Genomic DNA, 21,820 nt, shown 5'->3' with positions numbered 1-21,820 from the left:
TCGATATCAGTACAATGCTTTTTCACTGAATGCTTTTTCAATTCAACTATAAAGTATGATAACAATGCATATAAACAGCGAGTTTAACACGCTAACAGAACATAAACAAACAACACCGTAACTGAATGTCAACAAAAAGTCACACACAACTTTGTCTTTCAAAATTTTAGTTATCAAAGAGCCATTTTGATGAAAACAACACTGCTGATGCCACAGATGATTATGGTTCAGCCTGCAAAATTGTTGTTCAGACTTAAGACATAAGTAGTGTTGGGAAAATTACTATCATTTACTTTCCTAAATGCGTAATTGAATTAGTAACAGGATTATTCATTCATTTTCTGTATTGCTTATCCTCACAAGGGTCGCTGGCATGCTTGAGCCTATCCCAGCTGTCTTCGTGCAAAAGGCGGGGTACACCGTAGACTGGTTGCCAGCCAATGACAGGGCACATATAGACAAACAACCATTCACACTCACATTCATATCTCACAATTTGGAGTCAACAATTAACTTAGCATGTTTTTGAAATTCCTGAGGGGGGAATCAAACCTGGGTGTCCTAGCTGTGTGGCCCGCGCTAACCACCATGCAGCCATGTAACAGGATTATTCATTCATTCATTCATTTTCTACCGCTTTTTCCTCACAAGGGTTGTGGGGGGTGCTGGAGCCTATCCCAGCTGTCTTCAGAGAGAGGCGGGGTACACCGTAGACTGGTCGCCAGCCAATCACAGGGCACAAATAGACAAACAACCATTCACACTCACATTCATACCTATGGATAATTTGGAGTCAACAATTAACCTAGCATGTTTTTGAAATTCCCAAGGGGGGAATCAAACCTGGGTCTCCTAGCTGTGTGGCCGGTGCTAACCACTATACCACCGTGCAGCCATGTAACAGGATTATTCCCTCATAAATGTAATTGGCTATACCAGAGAAAGTAATTATTGCGTTACTATTTTGCCATTTTACTTGTGTTGCTTGTGTTTTTGGATTTCTGTGAATGCACCTCGCATGAGTATAAGGAAGAATAAGGAAGTGTTGCGTGGGTGTGGAGAGGGCCGAGAGACTGTGTGTAGAATGGAGATGTATACGGCGTTGGAAATGAGCACTGCTGATGACATATTAATGGGTACTGTGTGCCTCGGTTAGGTACAGCTTTCTTTGAATGCAAGTTACATATCCTACAAACATTGCAAGCCACGCTCCACATAACGCACACATGCATTAGTTATGTTTGGTTATTTCTGCCATTATGCTATTACTGAACTCCAAAGTGGATGACTTTTGGAACCTTTTAACTGTGGATGTGAAAGAAATTCTCTGTGCAAAAAAAAAAAAAAATCACATAAGCAACAAAGCTATCGGTGGACTGTGTATCAAAAATCATTGGAGGCATTTACACGAGATAAGAAAGCCCATTTCCTTGCCCTCGGTGTCAGATGTCTGCGAGTCAACCCAAGTTGAAATCCCAGCTCTACCAAAGCATATAGTAGGTGTGAGACGTGCTAGACCATAAGTGTCACTTGTGTGTTTACTCCTCACCTCTCTGACACTTTATCTGCAATGAAGGTGTCTCTCGTGCATTTCATCCTATCGACCCGGCGGACAAAGAGATCTTGCCTGTGTTTTAACAGCTCACAAGTGTCCGGCTAATTAGGTGCTCATGGGAAACTGAGCATTGATTTTCTGCCTGCCCCCCCCCCCTCCCAGAAAGAAACAAGGCTGTTTGTCTTTTTCTAATGATGCACAGCTTGCCATTGATAACCACGATAAAAAGGCCAGAGGTGTAACATAAGTAAACCTGAATGCACTATACCCGTGGGAACCCATACGTAATGGCACCTTTTAATTGTTTGGCGCTTTGCAGGAAATATATAGGCTGTTGCAGGCATGGAAGTAAACAAAGTTTGTTGGGGGGGAGGAGACTGTGAGAAAACATATCTTTCCAGCAAGGAAAAAGGCGTGAAATCCCTCTTGTGCTTATTATTTCACAGTCCTGTGGCTCCAGTTTGTGCCATAAATAACACACAAGGCAACAAATAAAAACATGCGAATGCACACATATACACACACTTTATACAGGAGGACAGCGAATTTCGCCAGAGAACTTATTAATGACCTGGCAGGAGTATAAATCCAATAGAATAAATTGAGCAGGTTATATGTTGTAGTATTATATTAGCATTGCATCTCAGCTCCTGCATTTTTCTGGAATATAAACTACCCAAAGATGGCATCTACTTGCCATAAATTCAGCTTTTGCTGGGCAAGCGGAGAATAAATGATGATTTCAGTGTCATGGTGGACAGTGTAGCAGCCACCCGCTGAACCAGCTACACACAGGTAGAGCCAACAGAGTGACACACGGGCATTCAATCTGCCAGCAAACTAATCAGTGAAAGGGATGAACTCCAAGCTTATCGGACGGGGTCACGGATGTAGGTGGATGAGGCGGCAGTGGGAGAGTAGGAATGTTTTTTTTTTTTTTTTTTTTTTTTGCACAGTGGGGTGACACTGGCCCTCGAATGGGAGAATACACAAATTTCAATGTAGAGGTTAGGAGAGCACAAACCTCGAGGAGGTGAAGGAAGCTTAGCTGTGTGCCACCTACACATGGAGTGAACTTGTCAGTGTCTGATGTTAACACCCTCAACTTAACTATGATATCATGACTGCCGTGTTGCTTTGGAATGGATATCTGACAGCTGAAGGATTCGCCAGGGATAGTCGCGCATTTTAATGTGGGAGGGGTGATAATGAGTAGTGTCTATGATGAGTTCACGGTGTTGGAGATTGACGGTTTGATAAAGAGAATTACAATGTGCCACCTTGAATCTTGCTGCAAAGGAATGCTTAAGTATTGCATCGGGTCCAAAAGTGCTCTACTGTTAAAAACAATTCCTTTTACTAGTCTTTGAAATACAAGGCCTCGGTCTTTAAATTCACAGAAGCCTTGAATGGAGGCATTATTTCAGCTCCTTAACTGATCACCGCTAGTAACCAGTCGGTATCAGCTTTTAAAGGCAGATGACTGTAATTTCACATCTTAACAGAATCCAATTAAAACGCACAAGCATTTCAATTAAACGTCCCCCTGGCTTGTCGAGACAGTGTGGCATCCCAAGTGAAATTGGAATCAGATTACGGCGAGAACCAGAAGAACTATTTTTTTTTTCCAGCTTAATATGGATCTCACATTCCAAATGGAGACCCCTGTCATGCATATTGCAGAGAAAAATAGCCTTTCTTTGCCAACATTAGCGATTTAATTCTCCGTCCTTATTAATTTCACAGCAGATTACCTGGCGAGATACAAAATGCCGGAAGCAAAGACTTTTAATTAAGTATAGCATATTTTGCAACGAGTACCTTATGCGAAACAGTTGCCTTATAACGCTCTTGTTTTAATTACTTCAGAGTGCCCCCTCATTAACCTCTATGGAGATGTGCTCCAAAACATTGTGTGCATTACAAACACCAGCCCGAGCAATCGCATGGATACTTTTAATACACGGCGTCATCTATAGAATTGGTAATGAGAATGAATAACTATATTATAGTAGAGATTTTGAAAAAAAAGCAGAAAAAACATATTAGAGGATTTTATGCGATGAACCAAACGCATTTTAAATAACTTAGACAGCAGGGGGCACTATGACGACCCCTGGTGGCAGCCGGTCGAATAGCATCTGATATTACGGTGTCTCATATGATATTTTAAATTACATTGCATTGCATTATATTTATATTATATTATATTACATTACATTACATTAATATTTATTAAAAAAGGGAGTGCTGACCGAATTAGTATTACTTTGTAAATCATTCCACATAGCCTATTTTTATATACAAAAAACCTAATTCGGTTTGTGCTTACTCAATAAACTACAAATGTGTGAAACAGTGTGAGAAAATAATAATATTTTTTTGTGACAAATCCATTATATTTATATTTATAGTACCATAAAGTGAATTTATAAAGAATTCCATACCTTATTGATATGTTAGTACATATGATTTGGTTTAATTTATGTAAAGCTTCTACCATGCGTGAAACAGCTGTTGCTAGTATTTCTTTTAATCAATTTTTATCCAATAAAATAATCAAAAATGTTCATAAGATGTCTAAGGGTGGAAATCGTCACTATGAATAGGAAAATATGCCACCATCCACCCCACTGCCTTATTATGGTTTAACTGGGTACATTAGCTTTTAATGGCACTTAATTGTGTAAAAAAAGGAAATCCATAACCACATAAGGAGAAAAGTCAAGTATTACCAAGCTCTTTGTAGGAACAATTTAGAGGTGACAAGACAGTGGCACCTCAGAGGAGTCTCCATTTATGAGGCTGCAGTGCCACCCTTTGGTCACAGGCCCTTGTAGCGCTGGATGAAAACAAGTCTTACACATAAAACACCCAACTAAACTATCTTTAAGGAATCTGTGTCTGGCTTTATAGAAGACAATGCATAATAATTGCCTTGGTGTGTCATTTTGAAAATAAAATGAGCTCAATACTTGCAGGTGCAGGGCTCTATGGGGGGAAGAAAACATTCAGTCTCACTGTTGTTGTTGATAGATCATCAATGGTCCATGTTATCTCAGATAATGAGCAATAAACCGCACTTGAACAACGGGGCAGGTTTGCCAAGACTGAGCGGTGATTACAGCGGTGATTACTCCTTTCTCGGAATGGCCCACTTCAGATAATGAGTGGCGCACCAAACTACAGGGCAAAGGCGGGATTCGGTCTTCTTTTTAGCTCCTTCGCTCCTCTGTGTTGTTCATTTCCTGTTCTTCAAGATCGATATGTTGAAGAACCTTGAAAAACCAGACACAATCACTTCAGCGATATTGTTAGGGTTAAATATTTAGCAGTGGTCTGCTGAACAACTCGGTGTTTTGATTTGTTCCACGAAAGGTTATTATTGCAGTCACTGATTGAGCCCAACATGCTAACTACTGTGCCTTCGTGGGAACAGACTTGGGTTCGAATCCTGTTATTGACTGGGACCCAAAGTGTGCAGGGATAAGATCCAGCTCCTTACGAGTACCGCATTGAGTATAATGATATGAAATGTTTCATTGGAATATACAGTAACTCAGCGTGTAGTTTGGTTTTAATATTGGCATTCAAAATGATTCCGGCGCCCTCTCCTGGCAAATGATGGTAGAGCTTGGTGCCTTGATTGTAATAGTATTTCAATATTTCTTCTGCTTCTCAGTTATCTGTCAAAATTACATTTTTGCAGATAACAGATGACACAGAATCTCAGAATTCTGACATTTTAAATAATTCCATATTATCTGTTACTGAGTGCATTTGTCCGCCATAACACAATAGATGTAAAAATAAGGCAAATAAATTAGATAGAAATGAGATTGCAAAGGGTTTCAGTGATGTATATGTGTCACAATTGCATATTGTTCATTATTATAGTAATTATTTGACTTAAATTAAATAACATTTAATTTAATACAGCCTTAAATCAGCCTTATTACTGCTGGAGAGGTCCCTTGAATTGTTATAGCCTCTCATAAAACATATACATGATGCTCAGTGTTGATGTTTGATGCTGTGGGATTTTTAACTCTGGAACTCATTTAACATTGAACAGAGGTGAACGGGGGAAAGAAACCAAGTCAACCATCATGCATGATTTAATACTTTATATTAATGAAGAACTGGAGGTGAAGAGAGACATAATTTGTATTCAGGGTGTGCTTTGTATTTGCATACATTAGTCTACAATGACGGTTTCACTTCCTAAAAGATGTACTTTTTGAAAAAATGCATTTACATAGCATATATATATGTTAACACATTGTTCACTTGTTTTTATACGTCTGCTTCTTTAGTGATGTATTATGCAATGTATTCCAATGTAACTTGTATGCTTTTTTTATTATAAATATTATATTAGGATATACACTCCCCTGACATAAATATTTTTAAATCAGGCATTACAATAAATACATTATTATTATGATATTAAAACGTTTTATATACGTCAACACAGTCGGGAACGTCGAAAGTGCGTCACTTCCGGGACAAAAAAATTGCTAAAGCTCGGCTTCAGTGACTTTTCATTCCAAGACACCAGAGGGCGCTTTGGAGTAATGACAGCCACATGACGTTAATTTCTAACAATGAAATATCTTTTGTTTGTTCTATCACAAATATACATGTACATACGTACCACTTCAAACTAATTTAGATGTTACTTTAAGCGATTTAAAGCATGTTAGTTTACGGCATCGTATCGAGATTAAGAAGACGCCAGGCATAATTAATAATTTTTTGACAATGTAAAGTAGACTCCTATTGTATCAGGTGTAAACAAAGGGTGAAATTAGAAAGTCCCCACAGAGCAAGTTGAAATGTGAGGTTAGATGTGAGGGCAGACCCCATACAGCCAGACCACTCCTTGCTGTCAAGACGCGCTTCCGTGTTTACACTCGCTCAAAAAAAGAAAAAAAACACTGGCGGCGGTGGGGCGAATGTTTACCGAGCAAGCATCGAGTGGTGGTGGTGAGGGAAGTGACAGTCACACTGGAGCTTTGGCGTATGGTAAAAAACACAGGTGATCGGCGTCCACGGTTACATTATACAGCGTAATGTTCACACGAAGGGGTCATGGAGACGTCAAGAAATCTACACAGAAAGTTTTGGACCCAAAGAAGGATGTTGTGACTCGGCTGAAGCACCTGCGCTCGCTGTTAGGTGAGTGAAATGACACTGTGCTGTTGATGCTGCATCACTGAAGCTAAGCTAGACAAGCTAGCTAGCGGGCACCCAGCCGACTATCGTCACACAGGTCGGCTGGATGTCACTGTACGGGCTTTGACTAAGCCTGCAGACAGGTTCCGTTCATTGGCAAAACGGCTCAACTCGGACTTTGGCGTGTTCGCCGCACCGCATGCGTTTCTTTGCATGTTGCTTGACGTAACAACTAGGCATTGTGACAACGTGGAGGCTCGCTACCTTAAGCTAGCTCTTGTGTTTGCTAACTAGCCTGGTTATGCTAACTGCCTCTTTAGTGCATCAGCTGCCTACCAAAGCATTGTTTTCATCCAGTCCTTTGTCTTTACTCAAGCATCAAAATAGCTCAATTCCTTATTCAAATTTTTTATGGTTAATTTGCATTCTGCATTCATTTATGAATGACACATTGCTGTCAGATTTTCACACCACTACCTGTTTACCTATTTATTAATGCAGCTTTAGTATTTTACTTAGGCTGATTTCATTTCCTATCGATTATAAATGTAAACTTTTTTGATTATTATAATTTTTTTTTCAAAAACATTATCACTGCACGAGCTATACTTTACACAATTAAAACAAATATATTATATTTCACTACCATTTCCCATTTTTTTTTGTCTTATGTTATATTCCAAACCAAATATACCAATTTCCCACCAATTGCACAAGCAAATGGAGGCATTCACTCAAAGCTTATATTACATGACCAATAATTATACATCACTTTCATCACCTGGAGCGGCTGACATCAAATTGCTACCCTGTGGATATATTTTTTTGATTTTGTTAAATACTGTATACTTCGTCTGACCGGGAAGTGACATACAAGATAAGATAAGATATGCCTTTATTTGTCCCTCAGTGGGGACATTTGCATTGCACAGCAGCAAGAGTACAGAATCAGTTAAGAATACACAATACAAAATACACAATATAAAAAAATAAACAGCCCAAGTATTAACAAATCAACAATTTTACCCAGTGTTATGTACAAATACAGTTTACAGATGAAATATAGATGAAATATATGACCAGTCTATACACTATGAGATCTTGCTAGTGAGTTAATATGAGGCATGATAGAAATACTTCACTTAGAACTTAATATATTGCACTTAGTGCCTTAATATTGCACGTGGAGCTTGATCAGATATTGCACAGTGAATGGAGTCTGGAGTAACTATACTGAATATAAAAACAAGTATTGCACAGATGTACATAGTGGCGTGGAAGTCTATTGGGAGCAGTGCTGGTTGTACAGTCTGACAGCTGCAGGAAGAAAGGACCTGCGATATCGCTCCTTCACACACTTGGGGTGAAGCAGTCTATCGCTGAAGGAGCTCAGGAGCTATACACTCAATAGCCACAACGTCAGGTCCAACCACACAATCCAAAAAGATCCAATGCAATCATAATTTCTGCCTCCCTTTTCATAATTACGGTCATTTTTGATTGACACTTTCAGGGACTTAAGCGTTTATTGTGGCTGTAGTTTTTTTTACAACTACTGCATTATGCTAAGAGCAATGTTTAATGTTTTGTCTGTATGCATGTAGCTCAATAAGATAAGATATGCAAGCGGAAATTTCAGGTTTCGTGCAGGAAAAGTAGGAGAGCACACAAGACTAGTCCATAGCACACAGGAGCAGATAAAGTGCAAAAACAGGATTATAAACTATATCCAGCGATATAAATGTTGACATGTTAAGTAATCAAAACACTTTGCAATGTGCAGCATTGTGTAGTCTAATGCAAGGGGTGTTGAACTCCATAAAAATTGGAAAATACTGAGCAAAAAGGCAGAATGTGAAGAGAAAAACCTGAAATGTTTTTAACCAATAACTAATAACATTTGTCTTAAAATAGCTGCATATATTTTAGCCTTTTTACGAAACAAACCATAAAAATATCCAAGTGGCCTCGAGCACCTTTTGATTCTTCAGTTGCTGTCCTCTGTGGAAAAAGTTTGGCCAACCCTGGTCTTTTGGTTGATTCTCACTGAGTGGGTTTCAGTTCCCTCTCAATGACAGTGTGCAGTGTTTGCCACATTGTCTAATTTGCATAATTGGCCATGAAGCATGAGCATGTAATTTTTTTGGTCGCTGTGGGAGAGACAAGTGAGCCAAAAAGACAAATATGTATAGAAGCGCATATGAACTTGTTTTTATGTTCCAAGCAAGAAGGAGCTGCTGGTGAATGTGTTTCGATGGGTGATAGGTGATAGAGTGGATGTCTCTGAAGGTTGCTAGTTTGATGCTCTGTCCTCCCATGACTTAATAACCCTTTTTGAGTCAGTGTGAAGCTGAAAGAAGTTTACTCGAGGGAATTATGAGCCATGGAACTGCAGTTATTACATCAGAAGCACTTTCATGCTCATTAAAAGTATATTAGGCCATAGTTGCTACCGATGCAAGCGCTGCACCTTCTATTTTTAGATTTTCTGTAAATACTGTATATCTGATCTTTTTGTTGAATACAATATAAGCACTTATGCTTGGTTTCTTGGTAAGTTCAACAGTGACCACATGTATAAGTACACATTAGGCCTGCACAAAAAAGGAAAAATAAAATGTGAACATGATTCAAAGTAACATGGGATCTAATTACCATGAAATTTTATTTGCCGTTATTTGATGTTTTTGTTATGCCATTTGGAGCGACTGGACCGGAGCAAGAAGAAGAACAGAAAAGAAGAGGAGAGAAGAGAAAGGTGGGGTCGGGGGGGGGGGGGGGGGGCGGGGGGGGCAGTAGAGGGAGAGACAAAAACAGCAGCAACAAGAATTCCCAAAACAACAACAGTGACAAATAGAACAGTTAAATGTCAATGATGGCTAAGGGTCACACTGGAGATGATATCAGTGAAATGAAACAGTCCAACTTACCAGTAGCAATAGTAACGGTGAAGACATGACCCATGATAGTAAACACAATTGGAACCATACGGTTACAGTAATTAAAATCTCACTGCTTGACATCATTATTACTGTAATAATAGCATACAAATACTATATAAACATCAGGGATAAGATAGTAGATTGTATAGAGAAGCACCCATGTGCTGTGAGTGCCCATATGGAGGTGTGTTGTGTATGTGAATGCGAGTGTGTGAATGTGTAATTGGGATGGGATCTAATTTCTAAATTTCCTTAATTTTTTTCAAGGGGACCATTTGTATTGAGCGCTTTGTATTGAGTTGTGGACTCCTATAGAGCATCTACACACGATATCTCACACAGAAAACTTTCTAGATCTTCCCAATTCTGCACCTCTTCCTGCACATCCGCTGTGATTGGTCACACGCTCAAAGTCAGCGTTTACTGAGTGCAGGCAATCTGCAGCCCATTTAAGGAAGTCTGGATCACATTGGCATCAATAGAACAGTAGAACTAAAATTCTATAAAACCGATCGAAAACCAGGATCTGTCAGGATTCACTTCCAAATGTGTACACTTCATTATCTGATGCTTTGGCATCATTTAACACGAGAATACAACATTGCATCAACATTGATAGGTCAGAAAAGTGGAAAAAGCACTTTAAAAACTGAAAACACCCCTTTAAAACTGAAGCTCATGGCCCTTAACAGTGTGTGTGTGTGTGTGTGTGTGTGTGTGTGTATGGTAAAAAGTAATCCCAGATAATCACCATCTCAATTTTAAGAAAGAAAGTCACAATTCACATTTTTTGCTAGTAGGCATCTATAATTAGGCATGTCCTGACTTTGACCTATTTGCAAGTAGGTTTAACATTGATTTCTTGTACAAATGCACCATTGCACCACTGTGGCAGTCAATGCCGTTTAATATTGGCCTACATTTTTTGTGCTGAAATACTGGAGCAGAGTTGAGTTTCCTGAGCCATGATACACCAGTTCAATGTCAAGTGGAGTTGAAACCCAAAGAGGTAGAACTGGAGGTCAAATCCAGACTGAGTGTCCTCTAAGTTTTTCTTTCCTACATGTGCAGTTAAAGATAAATACAGTTTGTTTATCCAGCAGTTGAGTTTATATGTTGTTGTCCCGCCACTCCCCGGCCAACCTTCCCTGATTCCACCATGCTTTCAGCAAAGGAAGGATTTCCTCCTGGTACTGCTGGTTCCTGTGTGGGCAGGAAGCATTGATGAGGGATGCTGGCGAACACGGACTAAGAGGAAAACAGCTAATATGGACAAAAACTCATATTCCAATATATTTTGGTTGAAAACCAATATATGATATACAATACTGTATTTTCCAGACTATAAGTAGCACTTTTTTCATAAGTTGGCTGTTCCTGTGACTTATACTCCAGAGCGACTTATAAATGGAAAAACTGTTTGTTACATAAACACTGGACACCTTTTCTTTTTATGTTTATTTTTCGTGTAGCTGAATAATAATAATTGAGTTAGCATATCTTACACCTATTAAGCCTGTTCTCTATTCTTTTATTGTTAGAACTTGCCTTCTAAAAGGACGTAATGTCTGTTTTGGTCAAGTAGTTTGTAAAATAAATTATCTGCAAAAAAGGTGACTTATACCTCATTGCGACTTATGTATGTTTTTTTCCACCTAAGTATGCATTTTTGGCCTTGTGTGACTTATACTCCAGAGCAAGAAAATATGGTATATCCCGATATTTTTTTCCACCAGCTACAATCGTAACAAGAGCTGCACACTTGCTCTCCTTATTGCAATAAGAAAGTACGACTACACCAAAAACACAGTGGAAAATAGAGTTGCTGTAACTAGCTTCCATTCAGGTAGAACCGTCTTGAAACATGAAACCTCCACATTAAATCCAGTCTATTTTGATACGAACGGTATGCTTGTTTTTGATAACGTGCTTAAAAGAAATATTGATATTTTATTTTTATATATTTCGCCCAGCCCTACTAACAGCCCTCCAGATCATTCTCTTTACATGAAAATACATGGAACATGTCAACAATGTTGTTGTATATTGCAGTCAATATGTCAGCTAGCCAGAGTTGACAGCTGTGTTAGCAGATTCTTAGCACCAACGTCTTTGGTTAGCAGTGTGGAGAGAGCAGCTACAGCCGTGAGTTGTGGCTGACAGCAGCTCCTGTGTGAATGTTAGAAATGTTTGCGGCGTCATATTTTCTATAGTATTATGTCTACTATATTAGATTATAGGATGACTATTGGAGTGTTATTTCATGTCTTGAGGGCTCTTATAATACTAAGCATATTTAAAAGGTCTTTTGAAGCATATTCTTCCTGAGATGTTAGTCAATTTCTGAATTCGGAGTCACCATCGGTTTCAGTAATCTCAATTCAATGTGTTGACTAATGTGTCAATGTGTTAATAACATTCAACATAGTAAGCTGGACATCATTTTTTCAGGTAATTTTTATTGAAAAACCATGTGTGAAATTGTTTGTTAAAGGCATAGTTTTATTGTTAAAGTATTTTAAAAAGCAGGCCTAGATTTTGCCTATTTTCAGAGTGGAGTGGCCCCATATTGGTTTTCTGCTCACTGAGCAGATCTGTGGGACAGTGTGAAAGCGGCTGCATGTTAATTTGTTGGTCATGCCTGGCTGGATTTGGCTGAGGTTGTTAATTACAGCAGGCCAGCAAAAAAAAAAAAAAAAAAAACCTCACTGCTTGTCTCACTGCAAGCAACAAAGAGTCAGAGGGATTGGGACCATGGATATTTCTCGTGTTTTTTGTTGCTTCATGCGGCACCCTACCTAGTCTCATCAGCATGTTGAGTGTGCAGAAGAGAAGTGTTTATCTAAGTTTAGTCATGATATTCGGATATCCATTCTGCAACTGGTTCTCACCACTGGGAGATCACTTGGTCCGAGCTACTAGTGAATGACAGATAAAAGCCAACTAAGTCATGGAATCAGAGTAATTTAACAATCAGATATTATTGAGACACTTTCCCAATAATTATCATAGTGCGAATACACAGCAAGTTTATAGTGATTGACACATTGGAAGAAGACAGGAAATAATGGAACTGGAAATCATCAGGATGCCTCATCAGGTCATCAGGTCTTTAATAGAGGTCCATAAATGCACAAGAGCAAAAAACAACTGTGCCAGGCAAGCAAACAGGCTTGAGAATGATGGGAAAATAATAATAAACACAACAGCACAAAATAGGTCAGACTGCATGGCACAGGGAATGACCAACAGCAGGTAAATATGGAGAATTGGTAGCATGTAGCATGGAGGCTCTAGCAAGATAAATCATTAAGTGCCATAGTAAACTACAAAACAGCAATCATTTTGTAATTACGTTTGAAAAACGGTGATCGAGCGAAGGAGTGATATTCTAACTGCAATATAGCGAGGGACGACTGTATTATGATTTGTCAGTACTGTAAATTCACACTGCTTTTAAAAGTCGCTGTCAAAATATGCACGTTTTGGAATAATTTCGAGTAATTTCTTTTTGTCTGCAAGGTTACTCAATTCTAGACAGAAACAGGAGGAACATGGAATGAGTACACATTGTGGGTAACGGCGTGAATGTGTTTTTCTGAAAATGAGAGTCTGTCGCTCAAGGTAATGTTTTCCAAGGTTGCTCTTCAATCATCTAAAGTTTAATAGTGCCATTATAGTGTTACTTGAAATGTGTGAGGGCTGTTAGGAGCCAGGGTCAACTGAGCATGCGTTCTTTTATGAGAGGAAACCACAAGAAGGTGAATCGATGAGCACAGCGGTGGAGGGGCTCTCAAGGTGGTCCTCTGTGTGGCTCAAGTGAAGGCTGAGATCACTCGACTTCTCATTCTGCCCTTTTGTGAAACTCTCGATATAGACTTGAGAATAACTTCCGCCTCTTATTATCTTTTAGGCCAACAATGCCGGCATAATATCATCTCTTAAGGGTTTTTTGTTGCTCAGCAGAATAGAGGCGGTAAAGTTATAGTGTAGTTAATGTAATAAAAATAACATTAAAAAGATAATGTATAGAAAAAGCATTGGATGACTAATGGTGGTGAAGTTAGGGTCTCGGTTTCCACTTACGATACAATACCGATATCGCAGCCATACTGATATCAATCCGATCCGATGACCGCACAAATCATACATATTACTTGTTTTGGAGTGTCAAAAGTGCAGAGGGGTATTGTTACACGCTATGGTCACACGGATGTTGGTCCTACTCCTTGCTACTTTGTTAGCACTATTTTGTTATTGTGATCACATGGGGTATCCATGCTGTGAAATTAAAGTGCTGGAGCATTTTTGCTGATATTGGCAATATATTACCAAAGGGAATTCATCTATTTATGCTCTTCAGAACATTCATTGTTCAAAACAGCATGATTTTAACACCATGTGATTTTGCTCAAATTCAAAATGTGGCTTTTGCACAACACGTGACAGTAGAACACCCAAGGCTGCATTTTACAATGTAGTTTTCAAGAAAATGCACAGTATGCTGTTGTTTTCTAGAGACACCTTAAAAGGGGACGTCACTAGACACTCAGCTAGATTTGGTATCAATCTAATACCAAGTCAATATAGGGCTAGTATCGCAGGTACGAATACTTAAAAATGAAGGTGGATAAACCATCATGTCGGGGCAGGGGCAGTAACTGGGGCTTGATGATTCTGCAACACATATTGCCTTGCACAAATGGAACTGGGCGGAAATTGAATCTATAAATACATACAGTATTACATTAATATATCAAAATAACACTCTCCATTTGTGGAACATTGAACACCAAACCATTTTTTCTGAATTTGTCTAATCTAACTAGAAAAATATAAAAATAGAAAACAATAGTGTCTTGACTCCTCACCCCTCTGAGGTTTGAGTGGGTCTATTATTATGCAAATGTGATGATGTTGTCATTTGGCAACATTGGTGGCCATTAAGTGGAGTTGGCAACACTGGTGGCCAGTGAGTGTTGGCAATGCATTTAGTTTCTGAACAATGAATAATACATATATATGAATACATATTACAAATTAAGAGGTTAGCTTTCAATTTTTAAAATGATAACATTTTCTGTCTGTGTATTATTTAATATGTGGGACAACATACAAAAAAAAATATTATAACTGGGACAGTAATACACACAATATTTAGTGTTCCTCTATGCAACTATGTGCACCAAAGGTGAGGCCTTGATCAATTTTAATAGATTTGTCAGTATTTAAAGATTTAGCTTTAGAAACTCATATGTTGCAAGGACAAATATTTTTTGCATATTGGTGGAATAGGGCTGCTCAATTAACGCACCACAACAAAACCAGTTTGTCTGGTTCCACTGTGTTCACCTGTCAGGCTTTTTACAGTGTGAGCGCACAACCTGGCTTTGTTGTTGTGGATTTACTTTGTATGATACTTTTAATGATCTTCTGAAGATGAACAGCTTTGAAGCCAAATAAAAATCTGGTATCTTGGAAATACTAAGTTATGATATTTGATCATATGCAGGTGTTTCAAACTAATGCCACGGAGAGCCAAGACACTGCAAGTTTTCTCTCCAACTATTTTTTCCCTGCAGGTGATTTAATTGATAAGCTCCTTCCATCAAATTGAAAGTGGTGATAATCATTAAAATCACCTGCTTTAGTGATGGGATTGAAAGAAAACCTGCAGTGTCTCTGCCCTTTATGACACGAGTTTGACACATTGGATATAAAGAATCAACAGTTGTCATGCACAGGTTTCCCGTGGTGGCACAGAACCAAGGAAGTTTAATATGACCAACTTCACTGTGCATTTAAAGAAGGATTTTTGCAAAGCTACAGCTTCCTGAAACGTCCACCACTATTTAACACATTTTCACACTCCCACGGGACTGCAAAAAGTCATTGGCTGTAATAGCCAACAGCCTGTCGGTGGTGAGTGTCTGGTTTAAATGTTTATTGAGTATGTGTGGCCTTGCTACATAAATCCTATTGTCCATAAAACTATATACTAGATGCATAATTTTTCTGCTTTTCCACAAAATTACATTTTTTTATGTGCGTGTGTTATTATAGTGTTTATAAAGTATATAATGTGTTTGGACCACCAAATAGATTTCCCATATATAGAACTTCCCCCCCTGGAACCAATGCCACTGATAGATTACAGCCCTGTGGGAAACTAGTCTTTGGCACACTAGCTTTGGAATGAAATGGTATTCCGCAAACTCATTTTCCTAATGATTTCATCTCTCTGATTTGTTTTGATGCAAATTCGTGCCAAGAGATTTGTGATGAATGTGAGGACAACACACTGTTGCGTGTACAGACTGCTGCCATGTCAATTTAAGATTTATGTTTGTTTATTGGGAATGCACTTCTGCAGATGTTGTTCAGAAAGGATTGTAAGCGTTATTCAAAGCTATATGACATGGTACATAACTTTAAAAATGACCAAAAATGAAAAAAAAACTTGTAGTGGGCTTTTTTTTTATTTCCAAGCTCAATGCACTTCTCTGACCGGAGTCTAAAAAGACTCTTCTGTGTCTAGATTTAAGCATATATTGGCCTGGAAGAATTCCTCTGCTTTCTCCTCATCTCCATTTTGGCACCAGTGTAGAGCACCTGCAAACTCAGCTAGCTCAGGGCTAATGCTAATGAGGGTATTCTCTGCGGCTCTTAAGACTGAGCATGACATGGCATATTAATAATGCAGGTGTTGTAAAGGTCACGCATTGTATGCATCCCATATACTCTAGTTAAATATGGTTTGGACATGAAATGTGCTTATTTAGACATGGTAGCCTGGTTTTGATTGTGTAAATATATCGTTGGCTGTTTCAGCTCGTTAGATGACCTTCACCCACTTTGCAAACAAGCTCAGTGTGAACACCCAGTGTGCATTCTGCTAGTGCTTACCTGGCAAATCAGGTTTAAAAGCAGTTTATTAGATGGGCAACAGAAGCAACAGAAAGCTACTAATTATTAATCAGAAATTTAAGATAATACCTCTTTGTACACCAAATGGACTACGTATATATATTTTTTTTATACGTATATAATTTTGTGAGAATACGTCTAGTTTTGTTTCTTTTTTCTCAACATCTTAAGTAAAAGCTGTGGTTTTCTGTGAGTTAAATCATTGTTTTTTACTGGCTGATTAATTGTTATATTTTGTTGCATATACTGTGCACTCTATTTCTCCTCATTTGCTTTACGACACAATTAATCATGAATTAATCTTGCCGTATTTTTGTGACATTTGTACAGAACGGTGTAAACGACAGACTGAATTGTATTATACTTAGTTTAACCATTGAATAGCTGAAATAAATACACTCTTGGCCCAATGTTATCATTTTCCAGCCGGTCTTTTCACATAGGGGTGGGAAAAAGGGGTGGGGCTACTTTGTTTCCTTGACAATTAAGGGGAAATGCATCACAATCAAGAGTACTGTAGTCATCCAAGGCATACTTACCATGGCTGGTGTCTTTTGACGTGTCTTTGAGATGCCAGGCCTCTGCTTCATTAAGTTGTCACTATCATCAGCACATTAGTGATTACAGTACATTGTTTAGTCAGTTAAGCTTAAAGGTTTGTCAGATGCATAACAGTCCTTTAACTATTGAAGTAAAGACTAATGATAGCTTTGCTCATTATCCTATATTTTGCGAGGTTTATTTTCCTGCACAATATCTGCAGGGCTCTCTTGTGTTTGACAAAGCACTGAAGGAAACTGGTGTCTTATCTAACGCTGTAGGTTAGGTGTCATCCCCCTCCCCTCACGTTAAGAGTCTGGGTGTCATCCTCGATAGCTTGTTATCATGCCAATCAATCAATAACGTTACCAGTCTGCAATATTTCCATCTCTGCAATCACCTCCACCCTTCCCTCAGCCCCCATACTACCTCTATTCTTGTCCACAGCCTGTTTACCTCCAGTATTGATTATTGCAACTCTCACCTTGTCAGCCTGCCTCATAAATCCCTCCACAAGCTTCAAATCCACGGTTCAGCCGTCCGCATCATCACATCGACTTAATTTCATTTTTTTCCTCAGTCTCAAATCACATTTATTCAGGACATAGTTACTATTAGTATTTTTTCTTATTTTATTCTAAATTAAGCATCCTACTTCATGGAAATTCACTTATCAGGGTCGGTCTGGAACCAGTTAACTGCGATAAACAAGGGATTACTGTACATGGAAATGATACGGTTTTGCTTTGTAACCTACTATTGAAGCTCAAGCATTGATGCAAAAATGACAACCTAAGAAAACCGGAATCAAAAAACCCATTAGCGGAATATAAGTGTATTCATGCATGGTGGAGGTCTGGGTAAATGCACATAACCAACATCTTACTCTTGTTCACAAAATATACATAACTATACTATACTAACTATATAACTATACATTCAATCAACAGTGGCCTACAGCCTGCCACTGTTGAAAAAGAAAAAGAAAAGAAATACTGTGCTTATAAACATGCTCATAAAATAACAACAATACTTAACTACAGTATTTTACACCAGCAGTTCACATCACCAGCATTTAAGATTCTCGCCTATGTTTTCCAGATATCATTGACAAGAGTGAGCTGAAGCCCTTCTTCGAGAGCAACTGTTCACAGATTTATTTTATCCTGTATGAAAATTTCACTACACTGGAAAGCAACTTAAAACAAAAAGGTAAGTTCAACATTTGCACTCACCTCCACATTGGACAAAAGTGCTTACTGTTACAATTTTTCACAGCTATCAGAAATGTCCATAAAACTGATCACTCTATGACGCGTTGAACGACTGAATTATCTTCCTTGTTTTTTCACAGGGATCAAATCTCAACGGGAGGAGCTGGACTCCGTCCTCTTTATTTTTGAAGTAAGTTGCCTTCTTTATATTTTTTAAAGATACTTCTCCCTCTCTAATCCTCAATTTACCTGAAACAGTCACGATATCACCTGACGGCGTTATGGGGGAGGGGGCCTCAGCTCAATCATTTTCCAGCTGAAGTGATGGCCCCTCCCCCTATTTTCCTGAGCAGTCTAATGTTGCGCATGCAGGTTAAAGTCCTCCACCTTGTTTTTTTCCGTCTGATTGCAACGACAGCTCCAGTTTCCAACACAAACACTCAACTCTCCAGTTACATTAGCTTAGGGCACAGCCATAAGGGTGGCAGCGCATAAATCGGATACAATTCAATTGTTATTGTTATACAATATGCATCGCCTTGTGTCTTCACTCCTGTGAGACGTATGCCGCACCGTGTTTGTGACGCATTGTGTGATGAAACTCACATTTCCAAACAAAAAAAGCTGCCTGCTAGGTTGCCTCTAAACATTGTCATTCATCCAGGTCATTATATTTTCAGGGCATTGAATCGCAGCTGGACTTGTAGAGGTTGTTTTAGAGGACGTTTTCGTCTGTCATCCGAGCAGGTTTCTTCTTCAAGGGATACGTTTGGTGCACACCAGGGTTTGTGCTATCAGAGTTTATTTTAGTAGTACACCTTCAGAGGAACCAACATCATATGCATTGTGTAACCATATTGCTATGACTTGTCCAGAAACTAAACTTTCCATATTGTCCTTCACTGTTCCTTCCACCGCAACAAGATAATATTGCTGACGCTCCATGCTCGTACACGAACTGACCCTCTAACTAAAGCCTGGATTCTCGCCTCCTGCATATGTATGCCGTCATCTTTTCAAAAAGAACTAATATTGAACATAGCTTAACCCTCACTTGTCTCCTTTTAGCCCCTGTCTGTGTCGCCATGTGCATTTTACGAGTGTACTGAGAAGATAAGCATTGGGCCATGTGTATGGGACAGATCTGTAATATTCTGTACACTCCCATTACACCACATTAGATTACATGATGTAAAATAATTTGTAGCTCACATATCAATGGAACCACGATCCACATATATGTACTGTAGAAGTTGGTCTGTATTGGCTGTGTGAGCCATGAGGTGCCATATGTTTAAAGCCTTCCCCTGACTATTTATTAGAATTAGGTTATTAACATGTTGTGCAAAACCTGGCTCAGACTGGAAACAGCACTTCTTCACACAGTGCCTTTGCTTTGAGTAGCTATGCAAGGTTTACTTTGCTGTCATTATGAAGTATGTGACCCCTTTCTTGGTATGGCTGTTACGGGAAAGGATTGCCCCCATGGATGAGCTTGTTTGTGTGATTGGTGTCTAAAGGGAGGCAGGCCATTGTCCTGAATCTCCTGCAACCAACCCCCACAGCCACGACCGACCATTGCCATCCACTTTCCGAGGAATCCTTGTCATGTTCCCATGGCAGCTTGTAGTGCTGCACATCAAACTGACGGACAGAAACCAGAGTATGTGTTTATGTTGGAAACCATCAAAGCTGTCACTTATATTTATAAAAAGTTTATATTCCTGTGTGTTATGTCTGTGGTACAGTTTTGTCTAGAATAGTATGAATCCTAATACATCCGTACATCAATTTTTATGTGGTAAATAATGGTAAACAATCAAACATACCTGAGGGGCCTCCAGCCTCTTGGACCCTTGGCTTGTGGTTTTGTTGGAGAAAAGACATTTTGTCTTCTTCTCATTGTTTTTTATCTAAGCTGTCACAGTGGTCCAATACAGCAGAGTGCTTGTGTGACAGGGAAATGATCATTATGTACGTATGTAAATGAGCATTTCCATACTATGCCAGCAGTGGATGTAACATATATCCGTGAGTTGACAGAGAAGAAGGTAAAGTAGAATGAGCAGTGATAGACTATTGAGACTATGAAGTCCATTATGCGGTGTAATGCTAACGAAAGCTAGCCACTCCAGGCGTTGTTATCAAAGGTTTGTATTGAGTTAATATTTTACAGCACATTTTACGCTTGTGTGACAGTTTAAAATGTTGCAAATAGATATATGCAAGTCAAAAATGTGTTGCAATGCAGAATGAAATAACTTTCCACCCCCCCCCCAGACAGTCAGCTGTTTTTGCAGTCACAAGACTGAGTCTCTCAGTCAGTCGATTCAGGTCTCCAAACTTGAGAGACTCCAGTGTGTTTATACTCCCATATGCCTGTACGTGACCTTATCTGCTGACTGCCTGAAAGGTTGTGGGACAAGTTAGGAATCATGCACACACAAATAAAAAAAAAACTCAGGGAAGTTTGCCCATATCCATTTCCGTTTATTTTCTTAACAGGATATAACCTTACCATACCCCTCTCTGTTATCCGGATTTGACTCAGCATTCTGAATTTCCTATGTCAGCCTCTTTGCAAAATCACCTGTCTAGATTGGCTAACCACCAGTAAGCCTTTATTGATCAGTTAGAGTGTATGAAACCCAACTTAGCGGTGAGGCACTTAGGAATGTGTTCCTTGAAATAATGATGTTATTTATATATAGAAATGTGAAATTTTATTACAGTGTAACCTTGGTTATAGCGTCATTAATAAGTTCCAGAAGGTCTGACTCTAACCGAAATGTACGCTAATATCGATTGCAGCAAATGACGCAAATGCAGTATTAGTGATGGTATGATCTGCTGCTCAAATGAGAAGCTGATGACAAGTCAACACAGGGAACATGTGCATGGGAACCGGTTTGATTGTGCTATGCTGCTGCCACCTATTGGCGAAACAAGAGAATACACCCATACTAAAGATTATTTTATATGGTGCACAAGTAATGCGGTCATATGCCAGAAGCTTTGCGCAATTTCCAAAGACATGATTTCAGACAATAACTGGAACTATGTTATGTTGTGTAATATGAAGCCAAGATGGTAAAATGCAACATATATAGCATGTGGATACTTTCTATGGGAAGGTTTTACACTGTTTTTTTAATAAGTTTATAGTTTTGGTTTCATTGTCAATATTTATTATGTTTTGATTGATGTTCAATCATAACATTGATTTGATGTTATGATTCATTCTTTGAAAAGTCAGACAAGTGTTAATGAAGGAAACTGTTCTGAGGGTCCTTCTTGTTTGTCATAAAGCCCTTGTGGACCACCTCTGGGAGAAGTGTATTCCGCACCATGTTCAGACCCTGCAGCTAGAAACCTAAGTGCGGATCATGTAAATGTACTAAGGCTGTGGTGGCAGCGCAGTAATGCTCCCATCTTTATGCCGGCGTATAGCTGCAGATTAGAGT

The 21,820-nt window shown here is 38.9% G+C and overlaps 1 protein-coding gene across 7 annotated transcripts in view; it reads left to right on the top strand.

Annotated features, from left to right (window-relative positions):
- Window positions 1-6,397: 6,397 nt before the first annotated feature.
- Window positions 6,398-21,820, top strand: part of ralgapa2 (Ral GTPase activating protein catalytic subunit alpha 2) — an 84,835-nt gene continuing 69,412 nt past the window's right edge. For all 7 annotated transcript variants that reach the window (XM_058089886.2, XM_058089891.2, XM_058089887.2 and 4 more), the window contains exons 1-3: window positions 6,398-6,736; window positions 18,244-18,354; window positions 18,497-18,546. In XM_058089886.2, coding sequence (XP_057945869.2) covers window positions 6,631-6,736; window positions 18,244-18,354; window positions 18,497-18,546 — 267 coding nt within the window. In that variant the 5' untranslated portion in view covers window positions 6,398-6,630. The remainder of the gene's footprint in view (window positions 6,737-18,243; window positions 18,355-18,496; window positions 18,547-21,820) is intronic.

The sequence above is a fragment of the Doryrhamphus excisus genome, linkage group LG14 (genome assembly GCF_037039965.1).
Source record: "Doryrhamphus excisus strain RoL-2023G ecotype Guam linkage group LG14, RoL_Dexc_Guam_v1.1, whole genome shotgun sequence".
Taxonomy (NCBI): domain Eukaryota; kingdom Metazoa; phylum Chordata; class Actinopteri; order Syngnathiformes; family Syngnathidae; genus Doryrhamphus; species Doryrhamphus excisus.
The sequence above is the reverse complement of the archived record's forward strand: the minus strand, read 5'-3'. Positions and strand labels throughout refer to the sequence as shown.